Source organism: Anneissia japonica, unplaced genomic scaffold, assembly GCF_011630105.1.
Source record: "Anneissia japonica isolate Jap-2015-1 unplaced genomic scaffold, ASM1163010v1 scaffold287960_len3192837_cov198, whole genome shotgun sequence".
Classification (NCBI taxonomy): domain Eukaryota; kingdom Metazoa; phylum Echinodermata; class Crinoidea; order Comatulida; family Comatulidae; genus Anneissia; species Anneissia japonica.
Genome location: NW_022712725.1, coordinates 997,722 through 1,017,463, shown reverse-complemented (window position 1 = coordinate 1,017,463; position 19,742 = coordinate 997,722). Strand labels below are relative to the sequence as shown.

The 19,742-nt window shown below is 32.1% G+C and overlaps 1 protein-coding gene across 50 annotated transcripts in view; it reads right to left on the bottom strand.

The window, feature by feature from the left end:
* LOC117108104 (mucin-2-like) overlaps window positions 1–19,742 on the bottom strand; it is a 35,027-nt gene that overhangs the window by 10,242 nt on the left and 5,043 nt on the right. For 40 of the 50 annotated variants that reach the window (XM_033249998.1, XM_033250023.1, XM_033250036.1 and 37 more), the window contains exons 2-10: window positions 7,600–7,674; window positions 5,734–5,778; window positions 5,416–5,457; window positions 4,310–4,660; window positions 2,523–2,630; window positions 2,059–2,103; window positions 873–917; window positions 554–598; window positions 153–197 (exon numbers count right to left, since the gene is read on the bottom strand). In XM_033249998.1, the coding sequence (XP_033105889.1) occupies window positions 153–197; window positions 554–598; window positions 873–917; window positions 2,059–2,103; window positions 2,523–2,630; window positions 4,310–4,660; window positions 5,416–5,457; window positions 5,734–5,778; window positions 7,600–7,674 (801 nt within the window). The remainder of the gene's footprint in view (window positions 1–152; window positions 198–553; window positions 599–872; window positions 918–2,058; window positions 2,104–2,522; window positions 2,631–4,309; window positions 4,661–5,415; window positions 5,458–5,733; window positions 5,779–7,599; window positions 7,675–19,742) is intronic. The other 10 variants (XM_033250007.1, XM_033250021.1, XM_033250000.1 and 7 more) reach the window with 6 other exon arrangements.

The window sequence follows — 19,742 nt, the reverse complement described above, 5'->3', positions numbered from 1 at the left end:
TTATTATTATTATTATTATTATTATTATTTTAATGATAATGATATGATAATAATAGAGTAATGATAATTATAATAATAATATTACTAATATTAATATAATGATAATAATACTACAGTATAAAGTATACTAATATAGTAATAAAAGTTCTCACCATCTGGAGTTCCAGTCTGTGTAGTAACTTTCGGTGTCATAGTACCTATAATAATAATAATAATAATAATAATAATAATAATAATAATAATAATTATAATATAATAATACAATGATAATAGTAATTACAGTTCCTACTATTTGGAGTTCCAGCCTGCGTAGTAACTTTCGGTGTCATAGTACCTATTATTTTATATATTAATAATAATAATAATAATAATATGATAATAATACATTAATGATAATTATAATAATAATATTACTAATAACAATATAATGATAATGATAATACAGTAAATAGAATGATAATAATATTACTAACAATAATAATAATGAAAATAATAATAATAGTATAATGATTATAATAATTAATACAATGATAATATTAATAAGAGTTCACACCATCTGGAGTTGTATTCTGTGTAGTAACAGGCTGTGTCGTAATACCTATTATTTTATAATAAGAATAATTATTATAATGAGTAATAACAACATGTTATGTCGTAGTACCTATTTTATAATAATAATAATAATAATAATAATAATAATAAAACTAATAATAATAACAATAATAATATGATGGTAATAATAATACAGTAATGATAATAATAATATAATGATAATAGTAAAAATAAGAATAATTTTTTTCTGTCCATATAATAATAATAATATAATGATTATAATATATTAATACAATGATAATATTAATAAGAGTTCTCACCATCTGGAGTTGTATTCTGTGTAGTAACAGGCTGTGTCGTAATACCTATTATTTTATAATAATAATAATAATAATTATAATGAGTAATAACAACAGGCTATGTCGTAGTACCTATTTTATAATAATAATAATAATAATAATAATAATAATAAAACTAATAATAATAACAATAATAATATGATGGTAACAATAATACAGTAATGATAATAATAATATAATGATAATAGTAAAAATAAGAATAATTTTTTCTGTCCATATTCCTTTTTATTTTGTTCTGATACATATCATATACATTAGAATGTCACATTCTACTAATATATTGAGTAACAAATTTCCTATCGGAACATAATATTGTTTTTTTTAACCGTCTTTAAAGCGTTTAATATATTTGATAAATAGCTGTTCCTTATTTTCATTTTGCAAAATTAACTTTTCCACTGCTAAAAAAAAAAATCGAAATTTACAGGCAAATTCCTCGCTTGAAGCTTATCATTCAACTTACAGGTAAGAATATAGTGTTTGGCATTGAAAATTAGGAAATTAATAGGATTCTTGACATCATTATATTGGCCAAAAAATATGTCATGTTCCAGGAATTCAGGGTTTTCCCTTATTAGGTTTTTAGCAATATTCTTCCACAAGCGGTTCACGTGGGCACAAGTCCAAAACAAATGTTTCAATGTTTCATTATACATTTTACAAAAAGTAGACGTTGCAGTATTAACAATACAGTACCAATCTTATGCATATATTGCTTAACACCAACAACCCGGTGTAGGAATCGAAATTGGAAATACTGTATTTTAGTTTCTCCAACAGACGTGTATATCAAAGTAAATATTCTTTTCCAATCCCATTCCACTGTGGGATATTGTTGTTCCCATTTTGCCATTGCCCTGGGTCTGGTAACTTTATCCTTAACTAAATTATTATACACAACTCTAATACTTTGGTTGTAGACAGGAATTTTACCATCCGTTGATAATTTATGTTCGGAACACATGAGTCATCTAGATTGTTTTCCAAAAATTGGGGATGGTGGACACTATACTAAAGTAATCAAGATATGAGAAATGATGCATAATATTATATAATAATAATAATAATAATAATAATAATAATAATAATAATAATAATAATAATTATAATATAATAATACTATGATAATAGTAATAAGAGTTCTCACCATCCGGATTTGTAGTGTGTGTAGTAACAGGCTGTGTCGTAGCACCTATTATTTTATAATAATAATAACAATAATAATAATGAATAATAATAACATAATAATGTGTCGTAGTACCTACTATTTTATGATAATAATAATAATAATAATAATAATAAAAATAATAATAATAATAATAATAACGTGTCTCTAAACAGACGTGTATATCGAAGTAAATATTCTTTTTCAATCCCATTCCACTGTGGGATATTGTTGTTACAGCAACAGCAACAGCAAAAGCAAAAGCAACAGCACCAGAAACATCAACATCACAAGCAACAGCAGCAGCAGCAACAGCAGCGGCAGCAACAGCACCAGCAACAACAGAAACAGCAACAGCAAGCAACAGCAACAAAAACAATAATAATAATAATAATAATAATAATAATAATAATAATAATAATAATCATAATAATAATAATTCTCACCGTTTGTAGATATAGCCTGTGTAGTTGTAGGACCAGGTTGTGTTGTAGTATCTTCATGCATTGGAGTGGTAGGTTTGGGAGTGGAGATAGCATCCATAGCATCCGTAGCTTGTGGAAAATAATGTACGTACCCAATTAGATATGATGATTAGGTAATAACAAAATACGTTTTACAATATTATAACATTTAAATGTGATTACAAATCACGCATATTCAAAGGCGACTGTAGTGTAGGAGAGCTAGATACACAAATTATTCGGAGCCTTGTGAAATGTTAAAGTCAGACTCCGGAGGGAAAAAAATGATATGTTGTAGCCTAGAATTGATTTTTCTAAGACAGAAGACGAAAAACTGGAGAACGGTGAAAGAAACAGATTTTTGAATATTTAAAAACTGGGGGAAAAGGGGCGTAACCGCCCATATTTACACCTTACTACCACAGTTTTTAAATATTCAAAAATCTGTATATCATTTACCATTGCTCAGTTTTTGATCAAACTAATTTTTTCTGTCTTAGAAAAATCAGTTCTACAACATATCAAAAAATATGTGTTTCCTCCGGAGCCTGATTTTAAACACAATTATAGGAAATGCTAATCAACATAAGTATAGGCCTATTTTAAGTGAATTAAATCAACGATTTCACCAACCAGGTGTAATATTTATTGTTATTAATTCATAATGAAAATTATTAATTTTAACTCTTTTTTTATTTCTGAATGAAATTGAAAATATTAAATTTTGCTAACAATTTCTTTATTTTGATTTACTTTGTTCATGACGTTGAAAAGTACAAATTTAGGATCTTGCTCAGTGGGAATGTGTGAGTTTGTAGCATATAATGTAAAATAAATTACACACTACTTAGGATTGAGTGGCTACACTGCAACCATAGCGCCAACACCTTCCAAAACGTTTCATTAACTGTTATGTTTACTTGTGATTTACCACAAGTAGAACGAATACGATTCAGGCAGATCTAACCAGTGGCTGTTTTCATTCCGAAATGTGTGGTACTGTACGTGTATATATAAATTGCATAATTGGGTTGGTTTTGTTTTTTTCCATATGATATTTGAGGCATTTAAATAATAGGCAATTATCTCACTTTTTTTTCTAAATTTACCTAATAACATAATTATAATTTTCTGACGTCATACCTAATGATAAAGAAAATATTTTTCTGATATGCCATAGTGTATTAGTATAGAGCGACAAACGTTTAAGATTACTATAGGTTCAAGCCAGCTCCACCAATGTAAAATCGTCGGAACAGTATTATATCCACGGTAAAATATATGTCTCAAGTGTTGCATTAAAGTTAATACTCATAGGCTTGGAAAAAAGATTGGAGATTATGCTTTTGGAAACAGTGGTACTGTCAATGCCGTAGCCAGGATTTTTTCAAGTCGCGCGGGAAAATATTAGGGTGGGCCCACTTTACGCGTAAATTCAAACAAATGTGGACCCATTTTACGCAAAAATATAAAAAATCTGGACCCATTTTCTTAAATTTTACCCATTTTATGCTAAATATGAGAAATCGGGACCCATTTTTCAAAAAAAGTGGCCCCATTTTATGCATAAAATTACATGATTTGGACCCATTTTTAAATATGTGGACCCATTCTTTGTGGACCCCAACTGTCCTAATAGCTTGGGTACAGTGTGCTAAATGCAGAACCGAATGTTGGCAGTAAAAAGGTCTTATTAGAGGTGGGGGCATAAGTCATAGGCAAGTTACTGCCAGAAACACATTTTTCAGAATGACAATATTAGGGCCTACCTCTGGTTGTAGCAGAGGTTACATGTGAATTTGTTGTTGCGTGTGGATCATTTGTCGTGACATCGGATGTCATTTGTGACGTCGTTACAATTTGATTTGTCACATCGACATCAGTATGATGATCCGTTGTTGTCCTATCCGTTGTGCTATCCGTCGTTGTCCAATCCGTTGTTGTCCAATCTGTTATTGTCCCATCCGTTGTTGTCCAATCCGTTGTCCTATTCGTTGTTATCCAATCCGTTAAATTATCATTTCTTAACCAGTCCGTTGTCGAATTCGTCCAATCTGTTGTATTCGTTGTTTCAATATAATTTTCCGTCGTAGTTATAGCCACAGTGGAATAGGTAGATTCTATTTTGTTGGATACAGTTATAACTTGTGTTAGTTGTATTTTATCTGTAGCATTAATCGTGTTAAACTTGGTTTCCATACAAACACTACCAGCTATCGCTTTCGGGATGTTGATTGGTCCGTTGAATCGGGTAGGAGTCTGCTACGCAGTAGGCCTACACAGTGGCGGCGTCAGCAGGGGACAGTGGGCTTAAGTCCCCCACCGGACAGATCACCCGGACCGGTCAAGCTCCCCCCCCCCCAGGACAGAGCTCGTCGGACAGTCAGACCATAAAACATATAAAAATAGGCCCACACCAAGCCAACACATGTCTGTCACAGTCTGAGAGTGCCATTTCCGGCCACCCAGATGTTGCTATTCTTAAACAAATCTCATTTCGGAGGAAGAACCCCCTCTCAACCACTTCCCCCAGCTCGAGCCTACGAGCTCAAGTCCCCCCTGTCGGACAACTTAGCCCGCCCAGAAAATATATCCTGGAGCCGCCACTGGGCCTACAACGATTATACTGAAAAACCGTAGCGACAGTGTAGCGATTTTAAGGAAACCAGGCTTGTGTCATGTTAGTAGCAATTGCATTATAGTACCATCTTATAATATAATAGGCCTATAATATAATATAGGCCTAATATAATATAATATAATATAATATAATAGGCCTATAATAATAATAATAATAATAATAATAATAATAATAATAATTATTATTATTATTATTATATAATAATACGCTGATAATAGTAATAAGAGTTCTCACCATCGGGAGTAATGTGTGTAGTAACAGGCTGTGTCGTAGCACCTATTATTTTATAATAATAATAATAACAATAATAAAAATGAATAATAATAACATAATAATGTGTCGTAGTACCTACTCTTTTATAATAATAATAATAATAATAATAATAATATTATTATTATATAATATAATAGGCCTATAATATAATATAGGCCTAATATAATGTAATATAATATAATAGGCCTATAATAATAATAATAATAATAATAATAATAATAATAATAATAATAATAATAATAATAATAATTATAATATAAGAGTAATAAGAGTTCTCACCATCTGAAGTTGTAATGTGTGTAGTATCAGGCTGTGTCGTAGTACCTATTATTTTATTTTAATAATAATAACAATAATAATAATGAATAATAATAACATAATAATGTGTCGTAGTACCTACTCTTTTATAATAATAATAATAATAATATTATTATTATTATTATATAATATAATAGGCCTATAATATAATATAATATAGGCATAATATAATATAATAATATAATATAATATAATATAATAAGTCATATATTTGTAACTTCCGTTGTGCTGACTGCAGTTGTTTCACCTGCTGCAACCGTAGTAGACATTGGAGAGTATTAACAACAGAGTGTTATCTACATCTACTTTGAAATTCCTTGCAAATAATAATAAGCCGAACAGACCCGCGCTGTAGTGCATCGCCTATCATGGTCAGTAAGACACCAAGGGACATTGTCTCCTACACTTTTTTGGATAACGTACTGAAAGTTGACAAAGGAACCGTTGGCTTAACAGCCTATTTGAAGGACGAGGTAATTAGGCAAACTTTTGTTTTTATAAGAACACATATATAAGAACACTAAGGTTGAAATTGCTTAAAAAATTTAGAACAAAATAAGAATAAATTAAGGCTGAGGAAAAATTTCAAATGATATTTTTATTTATAAAAAAAGAAAACTAACAAATTATCAATAACCAAACAGGCGGTCTGTGGTCTATATGATGGTCAATGTTTCTGAATTACATGTACCCTAATGGTGGCAAGCTATAGTCATCGTAGAGACCACTAGCATCTGGTATATCACTTGTTTTTATGTCGTCCAGTATTATACAGTACTAGTATGCCCTTTGCTTTTTTGATAGCAGTTCTGATGGGTCCTCGATGATAATTTATATACTGTGGTGACCGGATAGATTATGAAAATCTTAAATCAGAAAAACGTCTGTAAATCAGCGAAAAACAATTTCTTTCGTTATGGTTGAAAGTTCATAAGACTTGATCCTTTTAACTATTCAACACTTCAATTAAATTTGTGTGGTATTTCTTAATTTTTGGCAGACAAGGTATATGGTATCTTTAATAGTGGACGCTATCCTATTAATGCAATATATAGGCACATGCCTATAAGTAGGCCTAGGTCTATATTAGGTGTTCGTAGTTTGTATGGAGCACAGGTAGGCAAAGTGCAGTTTTGTTGCTGCCTGCGAAAAAAATAAATAAAAACCCTATATGTGTGGTCTGCCTACAATCTTTGGTTATGAGAACGCCTTGTTGTTTGGGCCCGACGCCGAAGACCTGTCAAAAATAAATTATAAATTAAATAAATAAGTAAATAAAAAATGATGTAGGAAGGGTTTTACATGCATATTGTCAACCTTTTCACCATAAGTTTGCTTGCGACCCTCAGTACTATATAAAAAATCAGTTTCGCCATCGGACCCATGTTTATACGCACCCCTATTGGACCTTCAGGAGTATTAATAAAACATAACTGACCAATCAGAACAGAAATAAGAATACGCGCTTACTGCAGCACACGGACGTGTTGTCATTCAAACGCACATGTTTATATGCATTTATGCTGTCGTTTTGTGGAAACTAAGCTTGCTGCACACCTGAGCTATGTTCTTACGTACGCCAAATGTCGTTCGTCTCTGGTGTGCGACAGGCTTTTTTAGCACCAACATACAAGGGACGTTGCTTAGCGGAAAGGTCCATTATCGCGCGAATCGACAGCGTTGGTTCGCTTCCAGAGTTCTGATTGGTTGCACATTTTTATGCTAGCAAAAGCTCCAATAGAAATGTGAATGCGCATGTGCATTATGCTTAAGCCGACGCGAATACATTTGCTTGGTGGAAAGCCGGCTTTAGACGGAGAACTTTACCTTGAACTGAAATGTCTCCCCATAGTGCGATGAAGATAACGAGTGCGTACGTCAACGCATATATCGTCCAACATCCTGTTTGAGAAAAAAAAAAAATTTTGTGTTGTAAAATGCTTTGTTTTGACTTAAGATGACAATCTGTGGGTGAAGCAATGTTTATTCAAGTTTTGGTATTGTACATACAGCGAGTAACTATAGTAATATTCTGACGTCATAGCTTACATTTTCTTTAGTCTTTTTCACATTGTAATTTAAATAAATTCTCCAAAACAACTTGAACCAAAATGCTCCTGCACTTCAGGCACTGCTCGCTTAATATACTAAGCTAAAGCACGTCATCATGAATGACTGCGATTTTAATTTGCTTTTCGGAGTTAAAATTCTTGCAAAGTAGTAATTTGCTTTTGCATATTCATTTTTATTAATGATGTTTGAATCCTTAGAAACTCACTCTTCAAACGAAGTTGGATTAGGCCGCGTCTAACTTTAAGCATGGTCTGAAACAACTTATTATATTGACTTTCGTACAGAGACAAATTTATCCCCCGCAGACACACAAATGTTCCCTTATCACAGGCGGAGCTATAAATAAACTAGAAAATCTTATAGGTAAAAACTATCTACAGCGCCACTATGTGAGCATTTCAGTCAGTTGTATGAGAGAAAGTGCCTGGGGTTAAATCTGCACGTATCTCCTAAGGTCTCCGTGGTCTAATGCTGGTCTAATGGATATGACCATGACACTCGCCCTTACAGCAAATCTCACCAGAACAATTGATATAGGCCTATGTGATGCCAACTGTCAGGAATAAAATGTTCAATATTCAATGTAGTATAAACATGGAGAAATTATTCCTCCATGGTATAAATAGCCCCTAATATCAAAACATGCTCTTGCAAGAAAAGCCTCCTCAAGATTGTTCTTGAAAACATTCGCATTGGGTGATCTCAATTAAGTCGGCAATTGGCGATCATGGAGGGATTAGTTTAGACTAAATTAATTCCCCCATGGTAGGCTACGATAAACATTCAGAGCTTACATTAGCATAATAATATAATTGAATCTGAATTTGTAGTGAATTGGCAATGAATGACGATCTTTTATAGCAGGTGTCATGTGATCATGGTTCCTTTTTCTAACAACGTTTCTGGCAGCTGCATTTTGCGCTTTTGAAGCAAAAATTAATATCTTGGGAACACATAGGAAGGCATTACCCTAACGGTATAATACATGGAGGACTATTTCAGAAGTATTCATGCTGTGCGGCGCAGTTTGAGGTTTTTGCTTATTCTGACCAGTCACCAGACTACTTTCACTCAATTATTTTACTTTTTTTACATAAATATATACAAATAGGGGCCTACCTACCGTATAACTTATAACTTTTATTAACTTATAACTTATAATTTATTATTAATGTCTTTTTAATGTTATATATTTAAACAAAAACACACAATGCACTTGTTTGTATTGCCTATACATTTCAACATTTTTGACAATCCTTAAATTTGGTAATTAAGATTGATTTTGAAAATGTTTGAAATAATTATAAAATAACATTCCCTGGTACAATCGGTATACGGCCTAAAATGAGCAAACAGAAAACTTGTGATTAATGTAAAACATTTAACAATTCAAGTGATAGTACAACTCATCTAGAGTGTGATAAATAATTTATGAATGCTTCAAGCCAAATTTGGCAAGTAAGTGCAATTAAAATTTTACCAGCAATATGTTATTACTACTAACTCTACGGTATTCATTAATTCATAGACCTACTTCCATATTCATAACAAATGTTTTATATACAATAATTCTGCACTTGTGTAAAATAGTCATTCGTGGTCCTTGCACTTCATTCATTCATGGAGGAATAAGCAACTCAATTCATCTAGTTATGTCACTGATAAGAAATACATTTTTGAACCATTTATCATTTTACCGACGGAGCCGGGGGCCCGGGTCCCAGACCTTCTGGCAGAAAATATATGATGTCTATGAAGATTTTTGTATGATCGGAAAGAAACGGAAGAAAATAAAGCGCATTGGGGTAGGCCTATAGCACGTAGGACCTAATCTCAAAGTCATCATCATACTACTGTATTACAACTGGACCTACAACAATCATGTATTCATGTGAAAAATACAGACGTTAAAAAAATAAGACCCCCAAAAAACCACTCGCCACCCCCTTCTCACATCCTAATCCCCTCACATCCAGTGACGGCTGTAGGATATATTTTCTGGGGGTGGGGCTAAGCTGTCCGACGGGGGGGGGGAGGGGCTGAGTGAGATAAGGATAATTTTGGCACTGGAGCAGCATACTTTTGTCAAAGCCGGGGAAAGGTTATATATTTTTTAAGACCTCTGAATGTCCAAAATGGCACTCACAAACAGACATTTAAAAATACTTTTAAATGCTGATAAAATACCGGTAAATTTTTTGGTCCGACTTCTCGACCAGCTGTCTGGTTGAGGTTTGACCTGTCTAATGGTTAGGGGAGGGGACTTATGCCCCTGCCCCCGCTGGCGTCGCCATTGCTCACATCGCCTCCCCACTACATGATCCACGCATATCTAGCTTATCCACATGACTCGACGATTCTATTGAACGTTCCGGTGATCCCCGTCCATCAACAGAAGAATAAATGTCAATGTGTGTGTAGGCGGTTTGGTCTTCCAAACTCGAGATCGGGGTTTCATCCCTCGCTGTGCATTTCGTTTGTGTCCTTATGCAAGGCACTTTATCTGCATTGCTCCCCCCACCCCCACCCAGGAATGGGTACCTGGTGGGGTTGCCTGCTCCTGTGCTAATTACCAGCAGCAACACTTAAAGCACGTGGACCCAATTACCAGGCAAAAGAACTGCGCGCTACAACCTAAAGGAAGGGACGCATTATAGATGCCCATACCAGTACTAGTACCAGTACAGTAATACTAAATTTAGTATCAAAATGTGCAAATCAATAAAAATGCGAAAGAGCTACAACTGAATAGTTTGTAAATCAGTGTGCAAACGGATCAAACTGTGCACGACATGTGTGCACATGCGCCGAGCTTAGGAAGACCACGATTTTTTTTTAAATAGGGCCTTAGAATATTTATTATATAGGGTTTGCGCGACGAGGGGCCGACTCGTCCACGACGGGGAACTGATGTCCCTGACGAGAGCAAAGTGGTCGTTTTTGGCCGTCGCTCAAAACGTTTTGAAAGTGAGGGGGTGTCCCCGAAAATGTGACAATTTAGGAGTTTCAAGGGCATATTAAATCGATTTTGTAGATATTAGATTCTACTAATATATGACTATGTAGAAACAGGAAAAGATTTTTTTTAATGAATCAATCATTAACACAGCTAAGTTTAATTAACAACCGAGCCATGGCTATACTTAGCGAACATGAACGATATGATCGCTAGCGTGAGCGATATTGTACTTTGAACATGTTTTCAGATAAGTGGAACTGAATTTTATTTTTTAATTCCTAATATTTCAATCCATACAACAAAAATATTTTCTTTGAATAATAATAATAATAATAATAATAATAATAATAATAATAATAATAATGACATTATGAAAATTAAATAATAATAATAATAATGATAATGGTAATCATGACTGTAATAAGTATTATCAGTACCGTTATCATTATCATTATTATTAATAATAATAGTGATACTGATAACGGTAATGATAAGACTTAGACCTAAAATAATAATAATAAAAATATGATGATAATAATAATAAATAATTAATAATGGTAATGATAACGATAATAATAATAATAATAATAATAATAATAATAATAATAATAACGAAACTACTGCTACTAATAATAATAATAAAAATAGTAATATCATATAGGCCTAATAATAATAAAATAATAATAATAATAATAATAATAATAATAATTATTATTATTATTATAAAAATAATAATTGATGATAGTCATTTTTCTCCGATAGCTGATAACTATTACCCTACCACTAGGAGAATGGATATGCATTAAGGCGTGCCTTAGTGTGGTTTCGTTGTGATTTTTCTTTTAAAAACATGGAATTTCTCAGGTTTTCAAATGGAACAATGGGATTGGAGGCGAGCATCAAGTCCCAGCTGCCACTCGTCTCCTTAATGTGTTAAGTGTTATTTAACCATGATTTAACACAATTGAAAATAAGACTTCCGCATGTGTGTTTCCATAGCTATCGCGTTGCCTTGGTTACTGTGAATATAAAAGTAATAGTGTTTTCGATAAATGTCGGGTCGCAGTTTGCGTTGTTCATCAGAGACCTTTAAAGATGTTAAAGATGAAATAAAAATTTAACATTTTTCTGTGAAGTGCGCTAAAAAATTTTTTTAGTATATAGTAGAGTGACCGATAGAATTTCAATCAAGAAACTTATCAATCGTGATTGTTAATTCCATATAATAATAAAGTATACCGTATTTAAGAATGTTTAGTAGGCCTATTAATTAAGCCTTAGTAAATATGTTAAACCACGAGATAATTGCATTATTGCTCTCTTAAAAATGACATAATACGGCATTATTCGGCTGTACAATACGTCTAACAGGAAATACCAGAATGTTGTTGGCTGATAGGGCCTACATGTTGAAATATATACCGTATAAGGATATTTCTAATGGTTAATAATTTTGTGTATCAGTTTCCTCCGTCTTCATTTTAACGGTATTCTGTAGGCCTCTCTTTGATAAACACATAACGTAGTATGAACATGGATTTATTCTTTACTCCATGGTATGAATGAGTAATTTCAAGATTGATTAATTCGAACGAAAACTGCTATAATGCTATTCATGTGCCAGACCAATGCGAGCAATGACGTATTTACTTGAAGGCGTAATATGAACTCATTTTGCGCACTCCCGCTCCTAAGACAATTGTGCCCCGGGGGACCCATACTGGAAATTTGATGAGCAATAATAATTAAGCTCAAGTAGTTAAAAATAAGCTCATAGCCTTATTTTGCCAGCTATAGTGTTCCCTTTCACTCATCGAGCTCTATTTAGTCTTCGCTCCCCCCACCCCCGCCACACCACCCGAACTTGAACCCTCACCCACATGTAAAATAAGTAAAATATTTCTATACACCACTGAATGAGGCAATATTTGGTTATAATTAAAAGAATGTTCAATGTACAGTAGTAGGATAATGTAAGATATTGCGATGTGAAGTGGATGAATTTTTTCACTAAAAGCTCTGAAACAACATAGTAGTGAGAGATGTTTCGAATTATATGAAGTAAAATGAAACAAAATAGGAAAAAAATATATATATATGGTTCAACCTTTGAAAAATCCTGTGAAGGCTGATTTTTTAATCTGTTTATATTCTTCTATTATAGTTTCTTCTAAAACTACATAAACTAAAAGAAGAAAGAATAAAAATACGCGAAGAAGAATCAGCACTGTAGGTCTAGCCTATTATATTCATTGTTCTAATGGTTATTTGAAAGAATATTATTTACTTGAATATGCAAAGTAAGGATTCAACAGTTGCCACTGTTACCGAAATTATGGAATTTTTCAATACTTTGTATTTGCAGATAGCACTAAAAGATCTTACAGATATATCTATATCGATAACCGTAAGTTTAATTTATGCTAGTTATAATGGTGTTCATATAATTAAGGAATTGATTTGAGTGTGTCATTTCTTTCTATCTGTAAGTTGTACATATATCGAATACATAATCTTCTTATTTACGAATTTTTAACTTTGTCAATCTTTGTCAATCATTCATTATGAATTTTAAATCGAGTGTTTAAATAAGTCAATACTAGGCTAGTATATCTGACGATGTTGACGATTACAATACAAACGGAAATGCATATTAACTTTTCAGCTGGCGAGAAAGGATACTTCTCCTGATAATGACACTAATCTTTATACACTGACAGAAACATAGTGTCGTATTTGTATGTAGAACTACGTATGTAGCTCTACGCTTACGTGTAGTATGTGAATATAGAACTACATATACTATACGTAGACGATGAATAAAATATATGCTATACTTTAGGCACCACACTTTGTATAATAATGATAATTACAATAACAGTAATTATTATTATTATTATTGTAATTATAATTATTATTATTATAATTATTATTATTATTATTATTATTATTATTATTATGATCATTATTATTATTATTATTATTGTTATTGTTATTAGTATTATTAGTATTATTATCATTATTTTATTATTATTGTTTTTATTGCTATTATTTACACTATCAACTTATCAATAATTCAGTAATGTAGACATTTATATTATTATCATTATCATTTTAAATTCTAATAATGATTTAATAATTTAGACAATTCTGATGTGCAGATTCCATATTAGGCAGAACATGCGCTATATACCTACATGCGCAATATTACTTTTAGTGATTAGTAATATTCTTAAGTACACTATCATACAGTTCGCATAATTATTTTGCGCGTCTTGTTACCGGTAGCTTATCATTAAAATATATAGGCCTATTATATATTCCATAAAATCCGGGCACTGGGACTAACATTTTAAGTCAAAATTTAAATACAGTATAAATAGCCAAAAAAAGGTCTATTTGTTTGGTATTGTTGTGTTTCGAGCAAATGCGTGGATATTATTTGAAGAAATTTATATGTAGGCCTATGCACTTCTTTAAACTTAAGCGATGTTTATTTTCAATACATACAGTAGGCCTATAAGCAGATCATTGTTTAATGACAGGCGTCTCGAGTATACAGTAATAACAACAGTAAGTACACATGACTGAATACAACTCATATAGGATTCAGAACATTGATTGACATTTATTCATTCTACTTGTGTGCAGAAGTAAATTGCAATTGACGTGAACGAGAAAGTAAAAAGACATATTTGTTATGCCATGGTTATGCAAATCACCGTTCTTGGAAGTTTGACCTATAGGATTTTCCAGTTGAAATTTTGAGAATTTCGTGACATTGGACCGTTTTTCGGCGGGTTGTCCACTCTTCAAATTCAGTGAATGACAGATACACCTTTAGGGCATGGCGCCGTTTGTAGGAGGGAAAAAAAATTGAGATCGGGCCCAAAGAATTAACATTTAACGAAAAATAAACTGCATCCATACCCCATACCGTAGTATCGAAACGAACGGGAGAGCACTTCCACTGGTGCGCCTAGGAACTATAAATTTCTCAGTCCGCCCCTGTACCGGAATGAAAATCAAACTCTACTAAAACTGATCGGAATGTATTATTTCATAGCCAAAGGATTACGTGTTTGTCCCACAAACACGCAAGCTCACAAGTCTCACACCTTAGCAACGGTATTCAAGGAGTAGGGTATAATGGAAAGGCTCGTTAGAGTCATAATAGGTAGGCCTATATAGTACAAATTTTTATCAACATTTTTTTGCTAACTTTCTGGTAATCGATTTTGACATCACGTCTGAAACTGCCAGTGTCAACAAGAATAAAATCACAAGCACAATATATTCTTTAAAGAAAAGTAGGCGTCTTAAAGAGTATTTCAGCTAATAAACTTAATCTTTAAAATTCAATATCATTAATGTCGTATACTAAAGTAATTTTAATTTAAAATGAGAACAGTTAGTAACAGTCTACCACGTGTAAACTAACATATTTATATTTAAAGTGCGTCAGAGTTCGTGGAAGAGCAAATTATAAACCACCTCCACACCGAGACACGGTGTATAAACTCAAAACTGGTAACAAAGTTTTCTATTATGCCTAAATCCAAAGAATAATAATAATAGGCCTAATAACATTCCGTATTTTTCATTTACGTTTTCATATAGCCTTGGCTATTCTCTTTATACAATTCCTTCAAGCCTTCTTCTCAGCCTTTTGTATTGATTGTTAAGACTGATTTTCTCAGCCACTTTGCGGATCATTAAGAAATATGGTGAGTGTTACATAATGGGTTAGCACATATATACACTTACTGTATGATCTAAACATTTTATCCGACTTCGGAGATTGAAGATAATTTCAACTTCGATATAACGAGATTCAAGCATTTCATTTATTTCACAAAATTCATTCATTATAATAAAAAAATAAATAAAAAAAACAAAGAAAAGACGAAATAGACAAAAATAGACAAAACCTTTGTCTTTGGCAAGATAAAGAAAAAGAAAACAGTCATAAGAGGAGGATGCATAATATTATGATTAGAGACGCAAATAAAGTTTTTGGACTCAGGAACGGACACTAGGTAGGAATACATACAAACAGAACAACATAATCGCTACAACCCTCTGCAATTGGCTTTACACAATGATGAAAGTACTCGGGAGATGTCACGAGGAACCTAAATAGATTTTACTTCCATACAAGAATGTTTAAGATACGTAGGCCTATATAATAAGTCTGTATCACCCTCACAGTGGCGGATCCTGGAAATCAAACTAGATGTGGGTCCAGGGAGGTGGTGGTCTAGACCACTTCATCACCACCACGGTTGGGAATGAGGTATGGGATCGTTTTATGTACATATAGTACTCTCTGGCTTAGATTTCAGTTTATATTAATTTTTTCTTTTTAACATTTTTTAAGTGTTGGGAATAGAGTATATGTAAGTAACTGCTTAAGTATTGAAAAATTGATGTTTTAACCGTAAGAATATAAGAAAGATGATATGATACACAACACTCAACTGCCAACAGAAAGAGAATCAGAAGCCTGATGCGTTACCCAGTCGATGCGAGTCTTAACTAATTGATATTAATGTTTAGTCTTATATTGAATAGCGCTTTTGGCCAACAAAGCCAAAGTGCTTCACACTGATTAACATACTAATATGCAAAAATGCATGTACATTTTTTCCCTCCCCGATGAATTGTGTACATATAGCACTCTCTGGCTTAAATTTCAGTTTATATTAATTTTTTAATTTTTAAATTTTTTTTAAAGTGTTGGGAATAGAGTATATGTAAGTAACTGCGTAAGTATTTAAAAATTGATGTTTTAACCGTAAGGATATAAGAAAGATGATATGATACACAACACTCAGCTGCCAACAGAAAAAGAATCAGAAGCCTGATGCCTTACCCAGTCGATGAGAGTCTTAACTAATTGATATAATGTTAGTCTTATACTGAATAGCGCTTTTGGCCAACAAAGCCACACTGATTAACACACTAATATGCAGAAATACATGTACATTTTTTCCCTCCCCGATGAATTGTGGTTTTACTCCCCGACGCACCCCCCCCCACGCCACCGCTGACGCCACCCCAGCTTGTTCAGAGTGGAAAGAGTTTATGTAGGCCTAGGTTTAGTACTCGACTCGCATATTAATATAGATTTTTTTTTCTATCTATTCGTAGGCCTATATAGCGTCTGTGGTTGAATATGTATATGAATTTCGAAATAAAGAGAGAGAGAAATGTCCGATCTACAGTACACTGATTGTAAATATCCTTAATAGACATAGGCCCTACAATATGACAGAATATATAATGTATGTGGTCTCTACTTAAATAAAACCTTAATGATAATAGTAACAAAATAAAGAGTACTGCCACTAATAATGATAAGGAAACAATGCATCTTTAGAGAACAAATCAACAATACGAAAGATCTTAATTCAATTTAGTTAAAACATGTTAGAGAAAAACATTAAATTTGACAATAGTAACAATTAAAATAAGCATACGACATAATACAATACTTAATAAGGTTAATATACTATAGCACTAATAAAATATTTGTGTTTAAATAATGTACTACAAATTACTACACTATTATTTAAAAAGTTTTTCGCAAGCTTACGAAACGATAATGAATACAGTTATTTGTTTAACTTTTTTGAAAATTTCCCCTACAGTAGCATGTCTGTCACAACTTTTGCATGAAGCAAGGATATCATATTTAACTCGTACAACATATTGTCAATAAAGTTTGATGAATGAATGACGACAATGATAATGACGTATTCGTATTTGTTATCGTTTTCGTAATGTTGACAAAACCCCATTAAAATTAAAATATATACTATATATATATACGGTATATATAGCCTATATATTATATATTTAGCTTAGTTTATAGTTTATAAGGGTCCCACATGTAGAGCAATGCTTGTGGTGGGATAACCTTTTTGTAAGTATGTTTATATTGTGACATTTGTGAAATAACGAATTTAATTGAATATATATATATATATTGAATACAATCTTTTCAAACAAAAACACAATTTTACACAATTATTAGTAAGTTTTCATTGCTCAATTAACCAATATTGGACACAATTTATTGTAATTGTAATTTCAATTATTATTTCATGGACATTTAAATAAGTATTTCGGATATGATTTTTATATCCTCACCGAATAATTCAATGGAAGATACTGTTTATCTGTAAATCAATACATTACTAACATAGGCTTGTTATTCGAGACCACCATATTATTAATTAGGCCTAATACTCGTCAATCAATTCTGCCAGCACATTATAATTTGAACCGCACACAGATTGAATTAAGGGACTATTCCCAGGGACCTTGTCAGCATAACAAAGCGAAATCTTAAGGAGCCTGTCCATAGTCCATAATAATTATCTTGCTAATTGGTGATATTAGTTTTTTTTTTATGTTGTTTTGTATTGTAGTATTTCTTCATTAGGTCTAATCGTAGCATGTTTCACATAAACATGTCAATCAACTTTTTAATAACACTTCATGATTTTCTGAAATATAATTAATAAAGCAGTGAGTGACGCAACACATCTGAAGAATGAAAATTCACGCTTGCGTACATTCCTTCAGAGTGATGACGTTGCTTTAAATGACTGGGAACAATTTGTTTACTCATTTAAAAATCAACCGCGTTTGAAAACCGCCACTAACAAGTTTAATAAACAATCTAATGTAAACTATAAATACTGTAGACAAATAAATATCAATAACAAACATACAAACAAAAAAACAATCATTCATCATTCCCATTAGAATTGCTCATATTGATAAAGTGAAGATCATGTATTCCCCCATTTTTTCATAGTTTATAATTATGAAACGATGCATTTTAATTCACATTTTGAAGTCTAACTACCAACTTCCTTTCGTTGGTGCCAAATGTTTCCTGCTGGAGATTGGTTAACACATTTATTATTATTATGCTTATTATTATTATTATTATTATTATTATTATTATTATTCTTATTATTATTATTATCAAGATTATTCTGAAAATTATCAATATCATTACTATTTAGGTTATCAAAAATATATGGTAATCTATAAAAAAAAAATCCTCGCCTTGTACAATTAACAAGACTAAACGGAAAGTGTAGTAAGTTTCTGTTACGTGTACGACCCGGAAAATTGAAATTAAATAAATAAATAAGTGAACAATCATAAACAGAATTTAAAACAATATATAAAAATACCATATCACAGACTATCCTGAGATTACTAATAAAATTGATTAAAATAGGAAAATTAGAACATAACATGAAGAAAGAAAACAACGCAGGCCTAATGCATCATTACTGACCTATAGAATAGGAAAACAGCAGTTTGTATAACCTTTGACATTTAGGTAGAATACTTATTTCATTAAGTATATAGAGGCCTGAATATATGTTTAAACTTGTTTCCATTAGAGCCCTCGGTATTTATGGAAGACTAATGAAGAATGTGCAATGTAAATTTTGATAAGAGATTATGTTAGGCATTGTAAATATACATGTTTGTTTTGCTGCTTAGGACTATATTAAGAATACACATCATTCTTTCCTCGAAAAAGAACAAAAACTGCAACGAAAAAAAAGTGAACCTGCTCTCTTAATGCAAAAGAGTGAATTTTCCCTCGAAAAGAGAGCCTACAGGGACCACTCCAATTTCACTCTTTTTCGAGTGAAAATTCACTCTTAAATGAGTGAATATTATTCTTAAAATAGTGAAAAATTCCTAAAATTCACTCTGAATAGAGTGAAATCTCACTCTTTCTATTTCACTCCACCAGGACTGGTCCCTGTAGGCACTCTTTCACTCTTTTTTTTTCACTCTTTTGCATTTAGAGAGTTCAAGAGAACATGAAACGAATGGTTATTGCCCTCCTTACATCATATTGTTTCGTTATTCGAGCACCGTCTTCACTTATATGGTA